This window comes from Gymnodraco acuticeps, unplaced genomic scaffold (genome assembly GCF_902827175.1).
Source record: "Gymnodraco acuticeps unplaced genomic scaffold, fGymAcu1.1, whole genome shotgun sequence".
NCBI classification, from domain to species: Eukaryota; Metazoa; Chordata; class Actinopteri; order Perciformes; family Bathydraconidae; genus Gymnodraco; species Gymnodraco acuticeps.
In genome coordinates, this window is record NW_022991180.1 from 33,368 (window position 1) to 55,445 (window position 22,078).

At 41.8% G+C, this 22,078-nt stretch overlaps 1 protein-coding gene across 1 annotated transcript; it reads left to right on the forward strand.

The window, feature by feature from the left end:
- Nucleotides 1-11,659: 11,659 nt before the first annotated feature.
- On the forward strand, nt 11,660-21,943 carry LOC117560890 (myosin heavy chain, fast skeletal muscle-like). Its single transcript, XM_034237989.1, has 39 exons — nt 11,660-11,866; nt 11,941-12,084; nt 12,167-12,323; nt 12,416-12,443; nt 12,540-12,636; nt 12,747-12,839; nt 12,928-12,991; nt 13,071-13,169; nt 13,273-13,376; nt 13,496-13,634; nt 13,747-13,865; nt 14,125-14,274; nt 14,375-14,545; nt 14,644-14,944; nt 15,061-15,125; nt 15,225-15,312; nt 15,421-15,538; nt 15,621-15,744; nt 16,176-16,312; nt 16,391-16,646; nt 16,728-16,970; nt 17,053-17,229; nt 17,308-17,453; nt 17,546-17,636; nt 17,734-18,123; nt 18,246-18,372; nt 18,462-18,580; nt 18,668-18,864; nt 19,107-19,290; nt 19,389-19,554; nt 19,661-19,785; nt 19,883-20,191; nt 20,283-20,486; nt 20,594-20,719; nt 20,805-20,975; nt 21,064-21,168; nt 21,264-21,359; nt 21,512-21,643; nt 21,845-21,943. Exons 1-39 carry the CDS (start codon nt 11,660-11,662, stop codon nt 21,863-21,865), a joined length of 5,790 nt encoding a protein of 1,929 aa, XP_034093880.1. The 3' UTR covers nt 21,866-21,943.
- Nucleotides 21,944-22,078: the final 135 nt, after the last annotated feature.

Below are 22,078 nucleotides of genomic sequence, written 5' to 3' on the forward strand. Positions count from 1 at the left end.
GGGGGTTTGTCTGTTTCTTTAGCAGGTAGTGACATTTTGTGGCCCTTTTTCGTCTGTTTGTGCTTTAACTATAGTCTTACAGTGTTTTATGTCTAAACTCAATTTAAGTGAATGGTGACTTTAACTTTACCTTTAACTATATACCACTCACATCAGACATTTACACGCTAAGATGAGCAAAACATGAATGATACAAAATGTCACAAACAATAGTACTGCTAATGCTCTACAGTCAGACCATTTTTACCCTTTAAACATTATTACACGTTCAGGAATTAAGTTCTCATGAAATGACATAGATGGTTAAGGGCCCTCTTTAACTATATAGCTCTCTGCTTTACGACTGTATTTTTGCACGATATGATATGGCTGTTCTTGAGCTCATTAATTGTGCATACAAGTTCAGGAGGCCTTCAACTCGCACCTCTGGCAGAGCTTTTTGGGCATTCCTGTGGAGGTTGGGGACATTGAACCAGAGTGGTCGGTGTTCAAAGCCTCTATTGCCGGTCCTAGGTGCCTCAAGGGGCGGTAACCCTCGAACCTCCTGGTGGACACCAGTGGTCAGGGAAGCCGTCCGACTGAAGAAGGAGGCCTTCAGGGATTTGTTATCCCGGGGGACTCCCGAGGCAGTTGCAAGGTACCGACAGGCCCGAAGGGCAGCAGCCTCATCCGTGGCCGAGGCAAAGCAGCGGGTCTGGGAGAAGTTCGGAGAAGACATGGAGAAGGACTTTCGGGCGGCACCAAAGTTGTTCTGGAAAACTGTCCGACACCTCAGGAGGGGGAAGCAGGGAACCATTCAAGCTGTGTACAGTAAGGATGGGATGTTGTTGACCTCAACTGATGGAGTGTTAGGGCGTTGGAAGGAACACTTTGAGGAACTCCTGAAACCGACAACTCCGCCCTCTATGTTAGAGGCAGAGCTGGAGTATGACGGGGGATCAACACCAATCTCCCGGGGGGAGGTCACTGAGGTCGTCAAACAACTCCACAGTGGGAAAGCCCTGGGGGTGGATGAGATCCGCCCTGAAATGCTGAAGGCTCTGGGTGTTGAGGGACTGTCATGGTTGACACGTCTCATCAACGTTGCGTGGAAGTCGGAAACAGTACCGAAGGAGTGGCAGACCGGGGTGGTGGTTCCCCTTTTTAAAAAGGGGGATCAGAGGGTGTGTGCCAATTACAGAGGCATCACACTACTCAGCCTCCCCGGGAAAGTTTACTCTAAGGTACTCGAAAGGAGGGTCAGGCCGATTGTCGAACCTCAGATTGAGGAGGAACAATGCGGATTCCGTCCTGGTACGGATCAGCTTTTTACTCTCGCAAGGATCCTGGAGGGGGCCTGGGAGTACGCTTATCCGGTCTACATGTGTTTTGTAGACTTGGAGAAGGCGTATGACCGAGTTCCCAGGGAGTTACTGTGGGAAGTGTTGCGGGAGTATGGGGTGAGGGGGTCTCTACTCAGGGCCATCCAATCTCTGTACTCCCAAAGCGAGAGCTGTGTCCGGGTCCTCGGCAGTAAGTCGGACCCATTTCCGGTGAGGGTTGGCCTCCGCCAGGGCTGCGCTTTGTCACCAATCCTGTTTGTAATATACATGGATCGGATTTCGAGGCGTAGTCATGGGGGAGGGGGTCTGCAGTTTGGTGGACTAGGGATTGCACCACTGCTTTTTGCAGATGATGTAGTTCTAATGGCTTCATCGGTCTGCGACCTTCAGCACTCACTGGATCGGTTCGCAACTGAGTGTGAAGCGGCTGGGATGAGGATCAGCACCTCCAAATCTGAGGCCATGGTTCTCAGCAGGAAACCGATGGACTGTCCACTCCAAGTAGGGAATGAGTCCTTACCCCAAGTGAAGGAGTTCAAGTATCTCGGAGTCTTGTTCTCGAGTGAGGGAACAATGGAGCGTGAGATGGGCCGGAGAATCGGAGCAGCGGGAGCGGTACTGCAGTCGCTTTACCGCACCGTTGTGACGAAAAGGGAGCTGAGCCAGAAGGCAAAGCTCTCTGTCTACCGGGCCATTTTCATTCCTACCCTCACCTATGGTCATGAAGGATGGGTCATGACCGAAAGAACGAGATCGCGGATACAAGCGGCCGAGATGGGTTTTCTCTGCAGGGATAAGGTGAGAAGTTCGGTCATCAGGGAGGGACTCGGAGTTGAGCCGCTCCTCCTTCGCGTCGAAAGGAGCCAGTTGAGGTGGTCGGGCACCTAGTTAGGATGCCACCTGGGCGCCTCCCTAGGGAGGTGTTCCAGGCACGTCCAGCTGGGAAGAGACCAAGGGGTAGACCTAGTACCAGGTGGAGGGATTATATCTCTTCGCTGGCCTGGGAGCGCCTTGGGATCCCCCAGTCAGAGCTGGTTGATGTCGCCAGGGAAAAGAAAGTTTGGGGCTCTCTGCTGGAACTGCTACCCCCGCGACCCGACCACGGATAAGCGGGAGAAGATGGATGGATGGATGGTGACCACACCATGACTCAGGGGGTACTAGTGGATTCAGGGGCGGACGAAAGTCTGATGGACTGGGGTCTTGCTAAAAGACTGGGCATTACAACTGTTCCTTTGACTTCCCCTGTAGATGCCAGTGCCTTAGATGGCAAGCTGTTATTCAGAGTAACCCATATGACTGAACCCATTCAAGTAACTATAGATGACATTCACACAGAAAGATTAAGATTCCACTTATTTGACTCTGCACTTCACCCTATAGTTTTGGGACTTCCATGGCTCCTCAGACACGATCCGAATATTGACTGGCGGTCGGGAAACATTAAGAGCTGGGCTCCTGATTGTAAAGTTACCTGCTTAGCCTCCCCTGGGAACTCCAGACAGTCTGTTAATCAGACAGACAAACCCAATAGAGTTACCACTGACATCAAGTCAGAGTATGCTGACCTGTCTAGAGTTCCTACATGTTATCTGGACTTAAAAGAGGTTGTTGACAAGACTAAGGCTACTTCGCTACCACCTCATCGACCTTATGACTGCCCTATTGACCTTTTGCCTGGAGCTCCGATCCCTAGAGGTCGGCTTTACTCCATCTCTGCACCAGAAAGAGGGGCCATGAAGACGTATATTGACCAGTAGCGTTGCGTGGGAAAAAAATTAGGGGAAGCCAATAATCAGGGGCGGTTCTAGGGGGGGGGCAGGGGGGGCCAGTGCCCCCTAACACTGACCTCTGTCCCCCCTGTGGCCCCCCTAACAATGACAAGTTTTTTTTTGTTTTTTAAATGTATATTTTCTGGTACTCGGTTTGCCAAAAACCGCAGGATTTTGTTGCTGTAATGTGAGATTGTGCAGACACCCTTATGTAAAGTAGAGATGTAACTGTTCATTGCCTTTATTTTTATATAAATATGGTGTTAGTGCAAACATTGCACTATAACTTAAGCTGAAGTTAACAGTAATAACTATAAGATCTATCTGAAATAAATAAGTGTACTGAAACAAATACCAATAACTGTATTGCATTGTTTTCTTATGCGCAATTACTTCATACTGTCTAGTTCTCTTTTTCGTCCTGCATTTAGTGTGCCCCCCTCAGAAAATAACTGGCCCCCCAGTGGCCCCCCCAGTCAAATTGTTCTAGAACCGCCACTGCCAATAATATGTCCTTTCTTTTGGGTCGGGGGTGTGGTGGTCAATGTAATAACGTAACCAGATGAGTGATTACAGCACCCGGTATCATTTTACACACATTTGTATCAGATGCAGGACTTACACACGCCTGTTATCTAACCGACAGGTCCGCACGCACTCTCCAGCCGGAACTCTAATTCAAGCATTAATTCACAAACTAAGTCAGGAGACCTTTAACGTTTTACGTCCGACTCGCTCCTTTTTTCCTCGCTGTACACAGCTCCAGTTTGGGCATTGGCCTGTCATCAGATTGTATTTGTTGTTGCTGCTGTAGCGGAAGTTTAGTACAATTATTTTTGATGAAATACTCCAAATCTCCACCCTCCATAGTTGCACTTGCTTCAGTTGCTTGCTACTTTCTAACGGCGGTGAGAGTGATGCAGTGACGCTATCTATCTTCTATCGATTAGATTTATGATTCGAAAATTATAAAAGTAGGGTAGACATGTGGATATTATCCGACTGAACAAAACTTGCATTTATCTAACAGGTTCGTTTTCCACTGACCTTATTTCGAGCTATTTTCCTAAATCCTATGGAGAAATTCCATTGCTTTTTTGTCGAGGGAAACATGGGGGAAACCGAGCGCAGCTTACTTCCGGATTTTAGGACGCGTCACTGCAACACTAAATTGATGCGATTTGATTGGATTGTGAGGCAAGGGAAGCCAGCCGCCTCTGGCTTCCCTTGGCATGGCCCTGACCAATCACAGGTTGGCAGGGGCATCACGTGAGCCTCATCTGATTGGTCAATCCCTCCATTTTTTTTCACCAAGGGAAGCCAGATTCGGCTGGCCTCCTCTCGCAACAGTGAGTGCAATCTACTGTTTCACCATAACATCTAGAGGGGCGCTGTTTGTTTCACTCTTTGTAAAATACTCAATGAGAATGGGGGAGAGACGGGCCGGCAACAACACACAGCAAAGGAGAATTATCGAAACAAAACAAAGTGTTTTTATTTATTTATTTAAATTATAACTACAATCCAAAAAAACAGGGGAAGCCTGGCTTCCCTTGGCCTTCGGGAGAAAACGCCATTGATATTGACTCTTCCCTTAAGTCTGGACTCATTAGACGGTCGTCATCACCTGCGGCTGCAGGCTTTTTCTTTGTGGGCAAGAAAGATGGTTCTCTCCGTCCATGCATAGACTATAGTCCACTCAAATCAAATCAAGTTTTATTTATATAGCACATTTATAAACGATTTTTGGTTGAGCCAAAGTGCTGTACATATAATAAAAATAGCCTACAGTAGAGACACTTTACAGCAAATACAACAGCACAGATTGTTCAGAATATCAGTATGAGAAAAACGACACCCTCTATCCTTAGACCCTCACATCGTACAAGGAAAAACTTCCAGAAAAAACCCACAGTTTAAGGGGAAAACAAATGGGAGAAACCTCAGGGAGAGCAACAGAGGAGGGATCCCTCTCCCAGGACAGACAGACGTGCAATAGATGCCGTGTGTAAATCGAAGAGATAATACATTTTACAGCATATAGACCGAATGTTAGGAAATGCATGTGTCTGTAATAAGAAGATGAATCCACGAGGATGTCAGGTACAATTCTGTGGAAGCCATCAGGGAAGCAGCATGACGAGACCCAAGGCAGGACCGCAGAGACAGGTTCAGCCACGACCCGAAGTCCACGACTTAATCCAGAACTCAGGATAGAGGATCCAAGACACAGGACTACAGCAAGAGGATCAGCCTCGACTCCGGATCCCGGCGTAGATATAGATACAAAACAAGAAAAAAGATTTGGCTGGGTTAATCGGAACAAGAGAATACACAGACACAGACAGAGAGGGAAAAGGTCATTGGATAAAAGTTATTCTTGAAAACCCTCTAGAAAGATCTCATGAACTTCCCCACTCAATCTATCAAGACCCGAGCAGTTCTATTAGATATAGGATAAGAAAGAGAGATAGGGAGCACAACAACCTATCTCTTCGTCAGATGCACTCCCCCGCTTATCTAAGCGACTCTGTACCTCGTTACCCTCTACAAGGCCATATCGCATTAACAACAACACCACATCTGGCGTCACAGAGATCTTCAGTTACTGTTCTTTCTTCTTAGAGGAAGTACAGAAACACGTAACTCTGGATTTGTTTTAATGTTTGAGGTGCAAAAAACGACACAGCAGCTTTTTGGCATGTTAAAACTATTATTTTCTGCCTTGCTCATGAGAGTAACAGCTGGCGAAATTATAGCCTCGCCTACTGATTTTAATTTAACCATATATCGAGCCCGATTCTCGATTTCAAATGTGTGCTCTTAAATGATATTTATAAATTACTATTATCATTATTATAAGCAAGATACTAAATGGCAAAGATATGTAGAAAATAAACGTATTCAAGATACGTTCATAAGAAACGTCACGTGGGAGAAAATACTTTTCTAGCTAAACATAATTGAGAATGCAGTTTAGTTCTGTGGGAACGTAATTTTTAGGAGACAGGGTTGAAACTTTTCACCTTAGGTCTAGATTTAGACTTTGATAGTAAAGGAGTATTTAGGCTTATTTTTATATATCTGACATTTTTTAAACATGTTGGCTATTTACTAAATAGAGAGATGACATTACTCTCCATTTATTGAGAACATTTCTGAAGACTGAATATTTGTTCCATTTCTAATACTCCTCTTTAAAACGTAATTTTTAGAGTAACTATTACGTTCCCTTCTGAGCTAGGGGAATCAAAGGGAAGCAACACAACCAGAATGGGATTGGTAAAAGTTATAAGCTGTTTTAATGCACAATCGGTGAACAAAAATGGCGGGCAAGCAGCCTGAAACACACAAATTGCCACAAACACTGGTTTAAATCACAAACAATAGAGGCCCCAAGGGCGCAAGTTTAAAGGGGAAACCAAACTAAGGGAGTACTCTAAAAAGTGAGTCTAAACGCATACAGGGAAACTAAATACTCACACACTAAATAAAGAAGGGAACAAAACCTCACTGTAAAAGTGGTACAACTAGCAAAGGAAGGCTGTAATAAAACACAGCTAGGACAACAGTCAAACAATACTAAACTAATCTAAGCACATCTAATCAACCTAATCTAAGCACATCTAATCACAATAACACGGTCCACACAAGTTAACACCCAGAATGAAGAGCAAATAGCGAGAGGCATCTGTTCACTCAACAGAGCCTCCAGAGTGATGATTGTCCCCAGCTTTGTAGTCTTCTCCAGCAGGTGTGCGCTGGGCTTGCACAGGGATTGGAGAACGTCGGGCCCGGCGTGCTCCAATCAGTGTCCTCGGAAGTGGACCAGGAGATGACAGCCAATGATGTTGGGGCAACCACACAGCTCATTTACATAATCACACACAGCTGCAGGCAATCCCAAACAGGTTACCGAGCAGGCAGAAACAGCAGCCGTAACAGTAACGAAGGCTGATGCGGAACTTGGAAAAATGTGTTAGTGGTCTGCATGATGTGATTTTGTTAAATCTGAATATCAGTAATAATGATCTACTTCAGTGCCTGGTGTAAAATGGTTTGGTATGATTGATTTGGCTAAAACTTTATTTAACATCCTGACAAATTAATAAAAAGGATTATTATTAATTAATTATTTAAAATAATTAATTAAAAAGGCCGATGTCTGCAGGATCACTTAGGAATGCCTTGCATGAACATTTGTCAGGCTTTGTGTTTCCTAGGGGCAGTACATTAATGAAGTTTATTGATAATTTGTTTATTTAACATCTGAAGAAAATTGTGCTGCTAACACAGGGAAAACGTTGTTGCATTATTTGGCATCACAGGGACACAATGATGTCACTAGTAAACTCCAGCTGGTAGAATAACAAAGTGCATTATAGGACATGAGATCTCGAGACTGACTTAGACTGAATGAATGTGAATTCATTTCTCAATTCTTGACCCACTGACAAATTAAAAATGTTTTATTTTGGGATGCACACAATGTTTTTTGCAATGGATTTCTGACTATGCCATATTAGTTGAACCATTGTGAGACATGGCGCATGAACTTTGTCTGACTGCATGATCCATGCATAACTGCATGACCAGTGGTGTAGTGGGGATTTTTTTTACTGGGGGGAAGCTATTTTAATTAGGTAATCCCAAACAATGCCACACAAGGGCGCACGCGTGCAGTGCACTCACAAAACGGGCAGACAGGTCCACAGAAACTAACTTAGTCCCACTTTAGTTACTATGCAAAAAGCAGACGGCGCTGCGCTCAACACACACACAGACTCAAAACCATGGACACACTGGCACATAAATTACATAAACAATTTATAGGCCTAAATTGCATAAACTACAGTATTGCAACTAAGCAGACCTCTCTCTCTCTCTCAATCTATTTAAAACTCATAACAAACAAACAAAATTCACAAAGTAGTCCTGAAATTAACTTATTAAATAAACGAAACGAAAAATATAGCCTACTTATGCAAACAACTGAATCTGGACTTGAAATTAATCTGATTACGCCTAGCCTACATTGCAAATAAGCAGACAGCGCTGCTTTTCACACACACACACACACCTTGTGTTTTGAAGACTGATAAATCCGAAATGGATGAACAAACTTTGCAGCCCAGTTTCCCAGCTTTGCAGTCTATCCACGGGTATGCCTCTTGTTTCCTCCGCCACATGTCCTCCGTCCATACCCATGGGAAAGGTGAGCTTGAGCTAGCTAGGGGAACGTTGCTATAGCTAACGTTAACGTTAGTGCTAGCATTATCCACGTCTTTAGGCGGCTCTTCTGATGATGTAGTAGGCTACTAGTAGCAGCTTCACTTGTAGCTTCGGTGCTGCTAGCCTCTTTCTTCTTGTTAATTATATTCTTTTTTAGAAAATAAGTCAAGTAAAAAATGTTTGCCTGCCATTATAGAGCTTTTTCTTTAGCGTTCTTGAGGGAAAGAGCTGCCGCAAAATCGGCGGGCGGCGAACTGGCTCCCCCCAGTGGGTGTGTCATTGACACACCCCCAGCTCTCTGCAGGGTCACGAGCGTGATGACAAATCATAATTATTTAAGGAAATCGTTTTTATTTTGTATTATAATTACTGTGAAATGTATTATGTTTTTGTCATTATTACAACAAATACACACTTGCAACTGATAACACTGGCAATGATTTTATATGTATTAGACTATTAAAAAAAAGATCATGCTCCAAATAAGTGGGGGTACGGCGTACCCCCGCGTCCAACGCCCACTACACCACTGTGCATGACTATGTAACTTGATTTTTAACATTGCTGATTCTTTTCGACAGGAAAAGGTTTTTTCCTTTGTTTTAGGTGTTCCTGATGTTGAAACAATGTTTCCAGGATGGGTATAATGGGTTTATTGTTACATTTAGTAATTACATTTTAAGATGTATTTGACACAATTTTGTTTCCATCCCAGGTGAAATCTTTCATTATTTCTTCTGTGACACATTGGTTTCAGATGTCTTTTAAACACACAACAAAACACAAATAACATTTCATGGTTTCAAGAAGTTTAAAAAGTATGGATAAGACTAAGGCCTAGTGGTCGACTGTAGGCTGTTAACCCAGAATGCAAGTGCTATTTTCTACCCAGGTCAAAGCTGTCTTTCCCTTGCACACTTGAGGAGGGAAGATGGAGAATTCTGAGGCAGATGTTTTAAGGAGCTGCATCTGGAGGCAGACTGAGTGTCAATGAAGGCAGCTGGATGACTCAGACTTCAGTTACTTCTTCCAGAAGCCTCAGTTTTCTGACGACGGTTCCGTCCAATTCAAATGGTAATGATCAATCAATGTTTATTTATAAAGCCCAATATCACAAATGTTACATTTGTCTCAGTGGTCTTCACAGTTTGTACAGAATATCAGTATGACAACACGACACCCTCTGTCCTTAGAGCCTCACATCGTACAAGGAAAAACTTCCGGAGAAAACCCACAGTTTAAAGAGAAAAATGGGAGAAACCTCAGGGAGAGCAACAGAGGAGGGATCCCTCTCCCAGGACGGACAGACGTGCAATAGATGCCGTGGGTAAATTGAAAAGATAATACATTTGCAACATAGGTAGACCAAATGTTTGGAAATGCATGTGTGTATAATAGGAAGATGATGTTGCTTCAGATGTCATCGAGGGATTTTGCTATGAGATGGGACACCACAGCATGAAGGCTAAGATAAATATTCCATCTAATGGCTACGCATGGAGATCAGAATGTGCACACCCTGAAGAATTGTTTACTGGACAATATAACAGAAGCAGAACGACAACAGTTACATCTTGCTATAAGTGTTTTGGAAGATTTTTCATTATGTATAATCAAGTATTAAATGGTATGTTACTTTGTTATTAGGCTATGTATGTAAGTTTGTTCAACTTGAATGGGACAAATATATTTTTTCCTCTTAAGCATACTGAGGTATTTAATGATTTTCCATTTAAGTAGAGTAGATTAGCGCAATAGTCTTTTCTTTCACTTTTATGTTATAATCAAAAAGGTATGTTTTGGCTATTGTGAGTAGGTTACTTGTAAGAATATATTTTTGATTATGTGACCTTAATTAAGAAAAGGAGAAAGTGTTATGGCAGAATCCTTATTACAGCGTATTTCTGGCTTATTCATTAAGATCACATGGTAAGCCATATGATGTGTGTTATTGAGTTGGGTCACACAGAGTTAGAGAGACAATGGTCGTTTTGAATTATCAATAGATATATTCATTTTACGTGAGCTGATGCCGAGGTCATAGGAAGTGTGAGAGGCTACTCAGAGATAATACACTTAAGTCTTTGTTAGTTAATTACTCCTAAAGACGTCATGAGATGACTTTTCAACATATACAAGTATAGCTTTCAGAGAGAAAAACATGTGACGTTCGTGTGGTAGGCTATATGATAAAATGTGTGTGTGTTCATTACAGTGGCTATATATACACTGTGTGGTTATTGCTACTGGTGGGGGGCATTTCCACGATTGACTGATGTGGCAGGTGATGTTGTGTTACAAGATTATTATTGTTGTTGAGCAACTGAATAAGAATTAATCTCAACTATGTCTGTTTGTGTTTTATTGATCTCTCTCTGTGTTAACATTTAAGGTTGGTGAGCCATACATTGTACTTACAGCTGCATCCCCTGTAATCTCAGATGCACCCAAGTCATAATTTTTTTATGGAACCGCGCCTAAGAGACTGAGTTACTAGCTCTATTGGATGAAATCCAAAAAATTCCTGTTTTCCACACCATATTTGGCAAGGGCCCATATTTAACCTCACATTGTAAGCAAGCCAGATCGTATATAAGGGGGCCCCAACAGGACAGAGGACGGTGTGGTGGAAGGCCTTTGGAGACTTCAGCTTGTGGTAGGCTTATCTTCTGCTGTATAGCATTTCAATTTATTCTGTATTTGCTCAATTTGTTTGAAATATAAATTCATTGTAAAAAATTATCATTATCAAAACCAATTGATTTAAAACCAATATGATATCTTCTCAACAGGATTGTGGAATATTTCTGACTTTTCAATAAGAGTGGAACAGGTATACATACTACATTACATTTGCAAATATATTTTATTCCGTCAATCTAAGTTAGAAAAAAGTTTTAATGAGCTAATTACTTTTAACTCCATACTGGAATGTGTTCTGGTACACAGGAAAATAATTGAAGTGTGGACAGTTACCAATCCACATTTCAGTTTACTTCTTACCTCTGAGAGCAAAGCAGCTGACCCCCACACTGCTTCCTGGGCCCTGTATAGTAGCTGCCCACTGCTTCTAATACTAGCATGGGTTAAATTCTAAGACTACATTTCACTGAGTGCGGTGCTGTGCACATTTGTGTGACGATTTAACGAGAATTTGATTTGAATCCTTCCATTTCAATTTCAAGGATAATTCAATTTAATGGGGATATGTTTATTTTTCTTTGATGACAGACATTCTGGGCTGTTGAATCAAATGGATTGAAAACATTAAAATAAGTAAGATTAATAAGATTTATCTTACTTGTGTGTACTTCACAGAAATAAACTGCCACCATGAGTACCGACGCGGAGATGGCCTTGTATGGCAAGGCTGCAATATACCTTCGTAAGCCAGAGAGGGAAAGACTTGAGGCTCAAAGTGCACCATTTGATGCCAAGAGTGCTTGCTTTGTGTCTGATGTCAAGGAGCTGTACTTGAAGGCAACAATCCTCAAGAAAGATGGTGGCAAAGTCACTGTCAAAGTACTGGACACTGAGGAGGTTCGTATCATTAAATCAGTGTGTACAAGGAATTCAATTTGATCATTTCTCATGTAACACATTTCCTGTTCTAGGAGAGGGTAGTGAAAGAAGAGGAGGTCTTCCCATTGAACCCTCCCAAGTATGACAAGATTGAGGACATGGCCATGATGACCCATCTCAATGAAGCCTCTGTGCTGTATAACCTCAAAGAGCGTTATGCAGCATGGATGATCTACGTAAGACTAATTGCCTAATGAGACTGAAAAATGTTTGCTGGAAACATGAAGTTACATTTAAATTCTCTGCGATATATTTTAGACCTACTCTGGGTTGTTCTGTGCCACTGTGAACCCCTACAAGTGGCTCCCAGTATACGATACTGAATGTGTAAGTGCCTACAGAGGCAAGAAGCGTATGGAGGCTCCACCCCACATCTTCTCTGTCTCTGACAACGCTTATCAGTTCATGGCTACTGGTAAGTCATTACCACTCATTTAAAACGCATCAGTATAGAGTTTCTGTTTTTAACATGTACTTGATTGGTTTATGTTTTTTTTACTTTTACAGATAGGGAAAACCAGTCTGTCTTGATCACGTAAGTTTGTAACATTAACAATTGTGCCAATTTAGTTTAAGTTAAGATTATTCAAACATATTGGTCAAGTTCTTAATAATCTCTGTCTCTACCTAGTGGAGAATCTGGTGCTGGAAAGACTGTGAACACCAAGCGTGTCATCCAGTACTTTGCAACAATCTCAGTTTCTGGACCCAAGAGAGACGAATCAAAGGTATGTTACTCTATGATGATGACGATTCAGGATTCTTTATCTTTAGAAGTTTTTTCAGGGATGAACAAATGAAGTTGTTTCCTGACAGCTATTCTTAACCTGGATTTTAGGGGTCACTTGAGGATCAGATTATTGCAGCCAATCCATTGCTTGAGTCTTATGGTAACGCCAAAACTGTGAGGAATGACAACTCTTCTCGTTTTGTAAGTATGGAACAGTTTCTACACACGAGAGAAGCATTGTTACATTGCACATGTGGAGGGACATTAATGATTATGTTATTTCAAACAGGGTAAATTCATCAGAATCCATTTCAACACAGCTGGCAAACTGGCTAGTGCTGATATTGAGACTTGTAAGTAACAATCCTTATAGTGTATACAAACTACTGTAAGTAAGATTTAGCCTGGCACTGACATTATCAAAACTTGTAGATCTGCTGGAGAAGTCTAGAGTGACATTCCAGCTTGAGGAAGAGAGAGGCTACCATATCTTCTACCAGATGATGACCGGCCACAAGCCAGAGCTCCTTGGTAAGGAGAATTAGATATAGCAATTGTTTCAACCTTATTAGAGTTTTACATTTATAAAAAATATCTACTGAGTACTGACATTTTTATTTTTTTTGGATTCTAGAACTGGCACTCCTCACAACCAACCCCTACGACTTCCCCATGTGTAGCATGGGTAAGATCGTTGTGGCCAGCATTGATGACAAACTGGAGCTGGAAGCCACGGATGTGAGTAATTTTCAATTCAACATATTTAAATAGACTTTGTGAAATAAATGCAACATCATTACAACTCTTTTAAGAACTTTTGCTTGAACAATTGTGTTTTTTGTGTCTTTTGGCATCAGAATGCTATTGATATCCTGGGCTTCACTAATGAAGAGAAGATGAGCATTTACAAGATGACCGGTGCTGTGCTTCACCATGGTAACATGAAGTTCAAGCAAAAGCAGCGTGAGGAGCAGGCTGAGAATGATGGCACAGAGGGTGAGTATTTCATCTTAGCTCTTAGCTTAGAGCTTGGCAACAACATTGATACATTTCTTGATAACGTTGTGTTCTTCACAAATTATGATGGACATTTCTGAATTATTTTCAGATGCTGACAAGGTTGCTTATTTGCTGGGTCTGAACTCCGCTGACATGCTGAAGGGTCTGTGCTATCCTAGAGTGAAGGTCGGAAATGAGTATGTCACCAAGGGACAGACTGTGCCTCAGGTAAACAATGATGGTCAATATCGAACCTTCTACTGTTTATAAACAAAAAATGTAGTACAGATTTCATTTGGAAAAATATATGCAATGTCAGTTGGCATTTTCTGTACTTCTGTCAATGAGTTCTAATTGAATACTAAATTCAAGGGCGATCTTTGATTACATTTTTGTTTTGGAATTTTAGTGGCATGTATCTTGAAAATAATATAATATACCAGTTGTATATGTCAAAAATGAAATCACATCACTTTTTTTCTTTAAGGTCATGAACTCAGTGCCTGCCCTGGCCAAGTCTATCTATGAGAGGATGTTCTTGTGGATGGTCATCCGTATCAACAATATGTTGGACACCAAACAAGCTAGACAGTTCTACATTGGTGTGCTGGATATTGCTGGCTTTGAAATCTTTGATGTAAGCCAGAGTTTGAACAATTTAGCAGTTGATACTTTTCAATAAATAATAGTTCTTATTGCCTTGTAAGAGATTATGAAGATGATATGTCCTTTTGCAGTTCAATACATTGGAGCAGCTGTGCATCAACTTCACAAATGAGAAACTGCAACAGTTCTTCAACCACACCATGTTCGTCCTGGAGCAAGAAGAGTACAAGAAGGAGGGTATTATCTGGGAGTTCATTGACTTTGGTATGGACTTGGCTGCCTGCATTGAGCTGATTGAAAGGGTAACCACTTCATTTATTATATCATACATCATATGTAACAGTTTTTTTATTTGTTATAATGTATCACTAAATGATATACCTCTTTCAACCTTTTCAAGCCCATGGGCATCTTCTCCATCCTTGAAGAGGAGTGCATGTTCCCCAAGGCCTCAGACACATCCTTCAAGAACAAGCTGTATGACCAGCATCTTGGCAAAAACAGAGCATTTGAGAAGCCAAAGCCCACAAAGGGCAAGGCTGAGGCCCACTTCTCCCTGGTGCACTATGCTGGTACCGTGGACTACAACATCACTGGCTGGCTGGACAAGAACAAGGATCCCCTGAATGATTCTGTCATTCAGCTGTACCAGAAATCCTCAGTGAAACTGCTGGTTTCGCTGTATCCTCCAGTAGTTGAGGGTAAGATAGTAACTACAGTAAAGATCAAATGTATATTTGTATTATTGTTTTATTTTAACTCATCAACTATTACTTGTTTATGCTAATTTCATGACATTCTAACAAAACATCAACAGATGCTACTAAGAAGGGAGGCAAGAAGAAGGGTGGTTCTATGCAGACTGTGTCCTCGCAGTTCAGGGTAAGCTTTCTCAAAGCAAACATAACTAATAGATCTCTGTTTAAACCAAAACTCCCAATTGTGGCATTTCATGACATGAGACACCATTATGGATTACAGGAGAACTTGGGCAAGCTGATGACGAACTTGAGGGCCACCCATCCTCACTTTGTGCGCTGTCTGATTCCCAATGAGTCAAAGACTCCAGGTACATATACAACAGTATTGATGACTGGTTTGGTTTTTAATTCTGTGCTGCATCAACAAAAATCCTACTATTTATTCAAATAATTAAATATAAAAAAATGTTGTACAGGTCTTATGGAGAACTTCCTGGTTATCCACCAGCTCAGGTGTAATGGTGTCCTGGAGGGTATTAGAATCTGCAGAAAAGGTTTCCCCAGCAGGATCCTCTATGCTGACTTCAAGCAGAGGTATAATGTTTTTATACATAGAATTTGAACCTCTCATTATTACAATGTAATGCTCCTCCTGACAATAAACTCTTTCATCTAGATACAAGGTGCTGAATGCCGGTGTCATCCCTGACGGTCAGTTCATGGACAACAAGAAGGCTTCAGAGAAGCTGCTTGGGTCAATTGATGTTCCTCAGGATGAATATAAATTTGGACACACCAAGGTAAGTACTTTACATTTACTTCATAACTGAGCTAATGAATATTTACCAAAGACGCTGTACAGTGTATTTGTTGGATGTTACTGTGACTACGGTAGTATGTATTATACATGTAATTAATGAAACTACCTCAGGAGGTCAACTCAGGTAGCCTTTCTTTTTCCATCCCGGCAAATAATAATAAAAAAAAACAATACTTCCTTGATTATGATGAAACAAGTAATTAAGACTTGGCCTTAAAACCATTCCATCCAACCAGAAACCATCATGTAAATAGGAGTCACATATTTCATTTTGTTTGTTTGCTTGCTTGTTATACAGTGTTTCAAGTGTTCATTACTTGAATTCATCATTTATTTGCTGAAAAAAATATTTCCCCTCCTCGAAAAAAGGTATTCTGATTCTGAAAACATTTGTTGCTTCTGTTTGTTCAGGTGTTCTTCAAGGCTGGCCTGCTGGGTACCCTTGAGGAGATGAGAGACGAAAAACTGGCATCTCTGGTCACCATGACTCAGGCTTTGGCCCGTGGTTACGTCATGAGAAAGGAGTTTGTGAAGATGACAGAAAGGAGGCACGTTGAAAATTGCTAATTCTGATCAATGGTGTAAAGAAAAAATAGATATTGTCTAAAACCAATTTCTCTGTGCAGGGAAGCCATATACACCATCCAGTACAACGTGCGCTCCTTCATGAATGTCAAACACTGGCCATGGATGAAGGTCTACTACAAGATTAAGCCTCTGCTGCAGAGTGCTGAAACTGAGAAGGAGCTGGCAAATATGAAGGAGAACTATGAAAAAATGACAACTGACCTGGCTGCTGCCCTGGCCAAGAAGAAGGAACTGGAGGAGAAGATGGTTTCCCTTCTGCGGGAGAAGACTGATCTGGCTCTGCAAGTAGCATCTGTAAGTAAACGTCAACAGACAAATGTGCTTTTTCATGTTTGTGAATATGAGCTAACATGTATTTTTATGAAAATGGTCTAGGAAGGAGACAATCTCACTGATGCTGAGGAGAGATGTGAGGGACTCATCAAGAGTAAGATTCAGATGGAGGCCAAACTCAAAGAGACAACTGAGAGACTGGAGGATGAAGAGGAAATGAATGCTGAGCTCACTGCCAAGAAGAGAAAGCTCGAGGATGAATGCTCTGAGCTCAAGAAGGATATTGATGACCTGGAGCTTACCTTGGCCAAAGTGGAAAAGGAGAAACATGCCACTGAGAACAAGGTTTGTAATCAATGATCTGTCCATTAGTTAGTGAGATTATAATTATGTATTTGTATTAACAACATATTTCTTGCACACTTAGGTGAAGAACCTGACCGAGGAGATGGCCTCTCAGGATGAGAGTGTTGCTAAGCTGACCAAGGAAAAGAAAGCCCTTCAGGAGTCTCATCAGCAGACTCTTGATGACCTGCAGGCAGAGGAAGACAAAGTCAACACTCTGACCAAGGCCAAGACCAAGCTTGAGCAGCAAGTGGATGATGTAAGTTTACAGTCACTTGATTTGGCAAAGCAAGATTATTCTTGAACATGATAATTAAAAATGTATACCTTTGTTTAGCTTGAGGGTTCTCTGGAGCAAGAGAAGAAGCTGCGTATGGACCTGGAGAGAACTAAGAGAAAGCTTGAGGGTGATCTCAAACTGTCCCAGGAATCCGTCATGGATCTTGAGAATGACAAGCAGCAGTCTGATGAGAAAATCAAAAAGTAGCTTAGTTTTTCTGTTTAAACAACATACATTTTTTTTAAGAAGTTTTCAATTGCATGAACTCAATGGACTTTATCAATTTTGTTCACAGGAAGGACTTTGAATGCAGTCAGCTCCTTAGCAAGATTGAAGATGAGCAGTCTCTGGGTGCTCAGCTCCAGAAGAAGATCAAGGAGCTCCAGGTGAGATATTGTGTTACACTTAACAATACTACATACATTTACTATATGTGTAATAAAGTGAATGATTGCTAAAAGAGAAAACATCTACATTCAACAGGCTCGTATTGAGGAACTGGAAGAGGAGATTGAGGCTGAGCGTGCAGCTCGTGCCAAGGTTGAGAAGCAGAGAGCTGACCTCTCCAGGGAACTTGAGGAGATCAGTGAGAGGCTGGAGGAGGCTGGAGGTGCCACCGCTTCTCAGATTGAGATGAACAAGAAGCGTGAGGCTGAGTTCCAGAAGCTCCGTCGTGATCTTGAGGAGTCCACTCTGCAGCATGAAGCAACTGCTTCTGCCCTTCGCAAGAAGCAGGCTGACAGTGTTGCTGATCTGGGAGAGCAGATTGACAACCTCCAGCGTGTCAAGCAGAAGCTTGAGAAGGAAAAGAGTGAATACAAGATGGAGATTGATGACCTCTCTAGCAACATGGAGAATGTTGCTAAGGCAAAGGTACACTAGCAATACATGCTTTTTTTATTATATTATATGTTACCAATATGAATATAGTACATCATGTAAATTATTTTGTGAATAAAATCTGATCACTAATCTTGTTTATTTTTCCTCATTAGGGAAATCTTGAAAAGATGTGCCGTACTCTTGAGGACCAACTTAGCGAACTGAAGACCAAGAATGATGAAAACGTCCACCAAATCAATGACACAAGTTCACAGAAAGCACGCCTCCTGACAGAAAATGGTATCTACATGTTTTTTGTGAACCATCTGTGGAGTATATGATTGAGAAACGTAACACAAACTAACGTATTATAATATTTTTCACACAAGGTGAGTTCAGCCGTCAAGTTGAAGAGAAGGAAGCTCTTGTCTCTCAGTTGACCAGAGGCAAGCAGGCCTCCACACAGCAGATTGATGAATTGAAGAGACAGATTGAGGAGGAGGTTAAGGTAAGAAACCATCAAGATAGTATATATTTGTATGATTTGTTTGTGATTTAGAAATTGTGTAAAGGTTAACAATATTTCTTACAACAGGCCAAGAATGCTCTTGCCCATGGCCTGCAATCAGCCCGCCATGACTGTGATCTGCTGAGGGAGCAGTTTGAAGAGGAGCAGGAGGCCAAGGCTGAGCTGCAGCGTGGAATGTCCAAGGCCAACAGTGAGGTGGCTCAGTGGAGATCGAAGTATGAAACTGATGCTATCCAGCGCACTGAGGAGCTTGAGGAATCCAAGTGAGTGACATTCCAACTGTTAAATGGCCAGAAGTGTAGCATTTTAGCAAAAACTCTACTGATTCCTGAATTGCTGCTAATAACATTAATATTTTAAAATGTGTATAGCTTCTTACTTTGAGGCCAATCATTGAGATTAATTAATATGGTAATTAGTTGTTTCAGTTATGCAAATATAACTAGAAAATAACTTGTAACTTTGTGAGTTTAACTGATCCACAAATACCTCAATTTTCAAACAGGAAAAAGCTTGCCCAGCGCCTTCAGGAGGCTGAGGAACAGATTGAGGCAGTGAATTCCAAGTGTGCTTCTCTTGAGAAAACCAAACAGAGGCTCCAGAGTGAGGTGGAGGACCTCATGATTGATGTGGAGAGGGCCAATGGCCTTGCTGCCAACCTGGACAAAAAGCAGAGGAACTTTGACAAGGTAACGCAATGTACTGTGTTTGGTCAAAACACACAAACAATGACATGAATATGAGACTTTAACATAACCAAATAAACTGTATGAATTGTATTATTCAGGTGTTGGCAGAGTGGAAGCAGAAGTACGAGGAGGGTCAGGCAGAGCTTGAGGGAGCACAGAAGGAGGCTCGTTCTCTCAGCACTGAACTGTTCAAGATGAAGAACTCTTATGAGGAGGCTCTTGATCATCTGGAGACCATGAAGCGTGAAAACAAGAATCTGCAACGTGAGTTCTACATAATGTCACAGAGTTCAACATGAGTTGGACATTTTGTTGATATTTTACCATTTAAGGCTCAACAATATGATAAACCCCATGTATCTTTCTGCAGAGGAGATCTCAGATCTGACTGAACAGATTGGTGAGACTGCCAAGAGCATCCATGAGCTGGAGAAGACCAAGAAGCAGGTGGAGACAGAGAAGACTGAGATCCAGACAGCTCTTGAAGAGGCTGAGGTATTTCTTTCCTGGGAGTTCATAACATTACAAATCATTGACAAATATATCAGTGTTTGAAGGCAAAGATGAGTGTTTCATTGTTTGATTTCATTAGGGAACTCTGGAACATGAAGAGTCTAAGATTCTGCGTGTCCAGCTGGAGCTCAACCAGATTAAGGGTGAGGTGGACAGGAAGCTGGCAGAGAAAGATGAAGAGATGGAACAGATCAAGAGGAACAGCCAGAGAGTGACTGACTCCATGCAGAGCACTCTGGATTCTGAGGTCAGGAGCAGGAACGATGCCCTGAGAATCAAGAAGAAGATGGAGGGAGATCTGAATGAGATGGAGATTCAGCTCAGCCATGCCAACCGCCAGGCTGCTGAGTCCACGAAGCAGCTCAGGAATGTGCAGGCACAGCTGAAGGTATAGAAAAGGAACAGTTTATTTTCCAACTATGGTAGATTGGGCTACATTTTGGCATTCATGTATATATGTCTGATCCTTTTCTCACTAGGATGCACAACTGCACCTTGATGATGCTGTCAGAGCCCAGGAGGACTTCAAGGAGCAGGCTGCTATGGTGGATCGTAGAAACGGTCTTATGGTGGCTGAAATTGAGGAACTTAGAGCTGCTCTGGAACAGACAGAGAGAAGTCGCAAAATTGCTGAGCAAGAGCTGGTTGATGCCAGTGAGCGTGTTGGACTTCTGCACTCTCAGGTGAACAAACCTAATCATTTCAATAATTCAAGAATCAAATACAATTTCAACTAACATGAATATTAGGCATGTGATGACTTAAGAGGCTAAATATGTTCACCTTTTAGAACACAAGCCTTGTGAACTCCAAGAAGAAGCTTGAGACCGACCTGGTCCAGGTCCAGGGTGAAGTGGATGACACTGTGCAGGAAGCAAGGAATGCAGAGGAGAAGGCCAAGAAGGCCATCACTGATGTAGGTTTCAATGTCATGTGTTCTTACTTTTAACGGACATTTTTTGTTGATATTTCTAATTAACATGTTTTGATGTCTCCTGTAGGCTGCTATGATGGCTGAGGAGCTGAAGAAGGAGCAAGATACTAGTGCTCATCTGGAGAGGATGAAGAAGAACCTGGAGGTTGCTGTTAAGGACCTGCAGCACCGTCTGGATGAGGCTGAGAACCTGGCCATGAAGGGTGGCAAGAAGCAGCTCCAGAAACTGGAGTCTAGGGTAAAAAAAGTCATACTAAGATTTATATAGCTGAAATAAACCTTTTGAAAACAAGCTGGATACTTAATGTTTTAATGTTATTCAAAAGGTGCGTGAGCTGGAAGCAGAGGTTGAGGCTGAACAGAGACGTGGAGTAGATGCTGTTAAAGGTGTCCGCAAATATGAGAGGAGAGTTAAGGAGCTCACCTATCAGGTATGGTTACTTTCATAGTTAAAATGTACAGTACCAATTCATCTAATATAGAAACCTTTTAAAATATTGAAACATGCAAATCTAAATTGGCACAGACTGAGGAGGACAAGAAAAATGTTGCCAGGCTGCAGGATCTGGTTGACAAATTGCAGCTGAAGGTGAAGGCCTACAAGAGGCAGGCTGAGGAGGCGGTAAGGACAATATATACATTGTTTTGTAGATATGTCAGATTTATTTATACCAGCAAATCTTGCTGATTGTTAAGATTACCATCACATTCTTATATTATATTTTAAAGTCTTTGAAGGTTTCTGTACCTTAAACTATGTATCTCTTATTCCAGGAGGAACAAGCCAATACTCATCTGTCCAAGTGCAGGAAGGTTCAAAATGAGCTGGAGGAGGCTGAGGAGCGTGCTGACATTGCAGAGTCCCAGGTCAACAAACTGAGAGCAAAGAGCCGTGACTCTGGCAAGGTAACTATAAAGACATTTCAGCTTTTATGAATGAAAATTAAATTAAATATCTCTTAATGCAATACTTAAGTCTTGACAGAACAAATATAGCCCAAATCTTTATGAAATGAACGACAGAGAAAACATTCAGATGTATGCAGAGTATGATGTCAATGCTTGTATATACACTGTATGTATTTATATGTTGTTGTTTTTTTACAGGGAAAAGAAGCAGCTGAATAAAGCACTTGAGTTGATTGGCTGTTTCTAATCATATAATATGATGTGAAATATACCACAATAAAGGTTTTTGATCTTCAATGGAATTGTCCTTCTTATTAGTGTGAATGCTGTTTACAGCTAGGTAGAGAGGCCTTTTTCAGATTTTAACATTAATGTGTAATGCACAGATCGTTAAGGCTAGAGTGCTTTGATGTCAAAACAGAGTGGAGGAGA

Bases quoted from the DNA above. Each gene is read 5' to 3' on its own strand.
- LOC117560890 (XM_034237989.1), top strand. From the start codon at position 11,660: ATGAGTACCGACGCGGAGATGGCCTTGTATGGCAAGGCTGCAATATAC. The intron at 14,945-15,060 runs GTAAGATAGTAA...AAACATCAACAG, and splicing joins GTATCCTCCAGTAGTTGAGG to ATGCTACTAAGAAGGGAGGC. The intron at 20,487-20,593 runs GTGAACAAACCT...TTCACCTTTTAG, and splicing joins TTGGACTTCTGCACTCTCAG to AACACAAGCCTTGTGAACTC.